Genomic DNA, 1,456 nt, shown 5'->3' on the forward strand with positions numbered 1-1,456 from the left:
CAGCCGCGCCTTCCGCCGCGGCGCTCAGGCCGATGCCTTCAAGCAGCTGCAGCGCGCCGCCGGCTGCTTTGCTGCGGCGCACGACATGGTGCGTCCGGCGATCTGGGGTCTGGACCCGCGGTGGGAGCCGGCGAGCCTGTCACCCGACCTGGGCCTCGAGATGCTCTCCGCCCTCCGCGACCTCATGCTCGCGCAGGCGCAGCACGCCTTCCACCAGAAGGCGCTCGACGAGGGCATCCGCGCGCCGTGGCGGTGCTCGGAACAGCGCCTCTTCACAGGTGCAGCTGTGAGCAGGTCGGCGCGCCTCCTCAACCGCCACCACCTGTGAACAGCGCCTCTTCACGGGTGCAGCTGTGATCAGGCGGTTGACGAGGGGACCTCGCCCTCGGTGCGCGCAAAGCTGGCCGAGCAGGCGGCGCTCCTGTTCGGCGCCGCCCTGCGCACCCTCGACTCGCAGGAGCTGCGCGACTACGTCACCGAGGAGGGCTCCCTCTTCAAGCTAGCCCTAACCCTCACCCTCACCCTCACCCTCACCCTCACCCTCACCCTAACCCTAACCCTAACCCTAACCCTGACCCTAACCCTAACCCTAACCCTGACCCTGACCCTAGGAGGGCTCCCTCTTCAAGCCCGCAGACGACAGCTGGCTCCGCAGGCTGCGGGCGGCGGAGGCGAGGGCGCGCGCCATCGCGCAGGAGGAGGCCGCCGCCGCCGCCGCCGCTGACTCGAGCTACGGCGCACAGGTGGAGCAGCATCGCTCGATCTGCACCCACACACCGCTCTCCCACACTCACCCACACACCGCTCTCCCACACTCACCCACACACCGCTCTCCCACACTCTCACCCACACACCGCTCTCCCACACTCTCACCCACACACCGCTCTCCCACACTCCCACGCCCACAGTGACGCCACCTCGCGGCTCGCTCTCCCTCCCTTCTCCTCTCGGCGCCGCACCCCCTTCCCCTGAGTCTGGCCCTCGCCACACCTGCCGCACCGCTTGTGAGGGCGCGAGGGTGGGAGTGTGAGTCTGCGCCGTGCCCCATGCTCCGTCCATTCTTGGCGTGGCAGCCCACCCAGCACTCTGCCCCTGCTGCCCATGCCTGCAGTGTGTGTCCTGGGGGCGCGCGCGGCAGCCGCCGGGCCAGACTCTCCTCCTGACCCTCGCGCAGGTGGCGCGGCTGCGGCTCGCGTCCGAGCTGATGCGGCGCGCGGCGGCGGCGGCGCCCGACCCTAGAAGCGGACTACAGAGTCGTGTCTTCCAACCGGCACTCGAGAGGCACCCGAGAGGACGGCGTACTCCACTGCATTCGACACTGTACTCGACCGTATTCCGCCGCACTCCGCTGTCTTCGCACCCCTCGTATTCACGTAGACGCACGACCCAGGGCCGCGACATCGCACAGAGACAGTTAGAGAGAGAGAGAGAGACAGTCACGACATCGCACAGAGAC

General features: G+C 68.8%; 1 protein-coding gene across 1 annotated transcript; it reads left to right on the top strand.

The window, feature by feature from the left end:
* Positions 1-28: 28 nt before the first annotated feature.
* EMIHUDRAFT_257193 (hypothetical protein) lies at positions 29-472 on the top strand (the record flags this gene model as incomplete). The annotated part of the gene is made up of 2 exons (XM_005764656.1): positions 29-286; positions 362-472. Coding segments are annotated over 2 exons (369 nt in total), but the record flags the coding sequence as incomplete, so codon positions are not given.
* Positions 473-1,456: the final 984 nt, after the last annotated feature.

This window comes from Emiliania huxleyi (genome assembly GCF_000372725.1).
Source record: "Emiliania huxleyi CCMP1516 unplaced genomic scaffold EMIHUscaffold_5833, whole genome shotgun sequence".
Taxonomy (NCBI): Eukaryota; Haptophyta; order Isochrysidales; family Noelaerhabdaceae; genus Emiliania; species Emiliania huxleyi.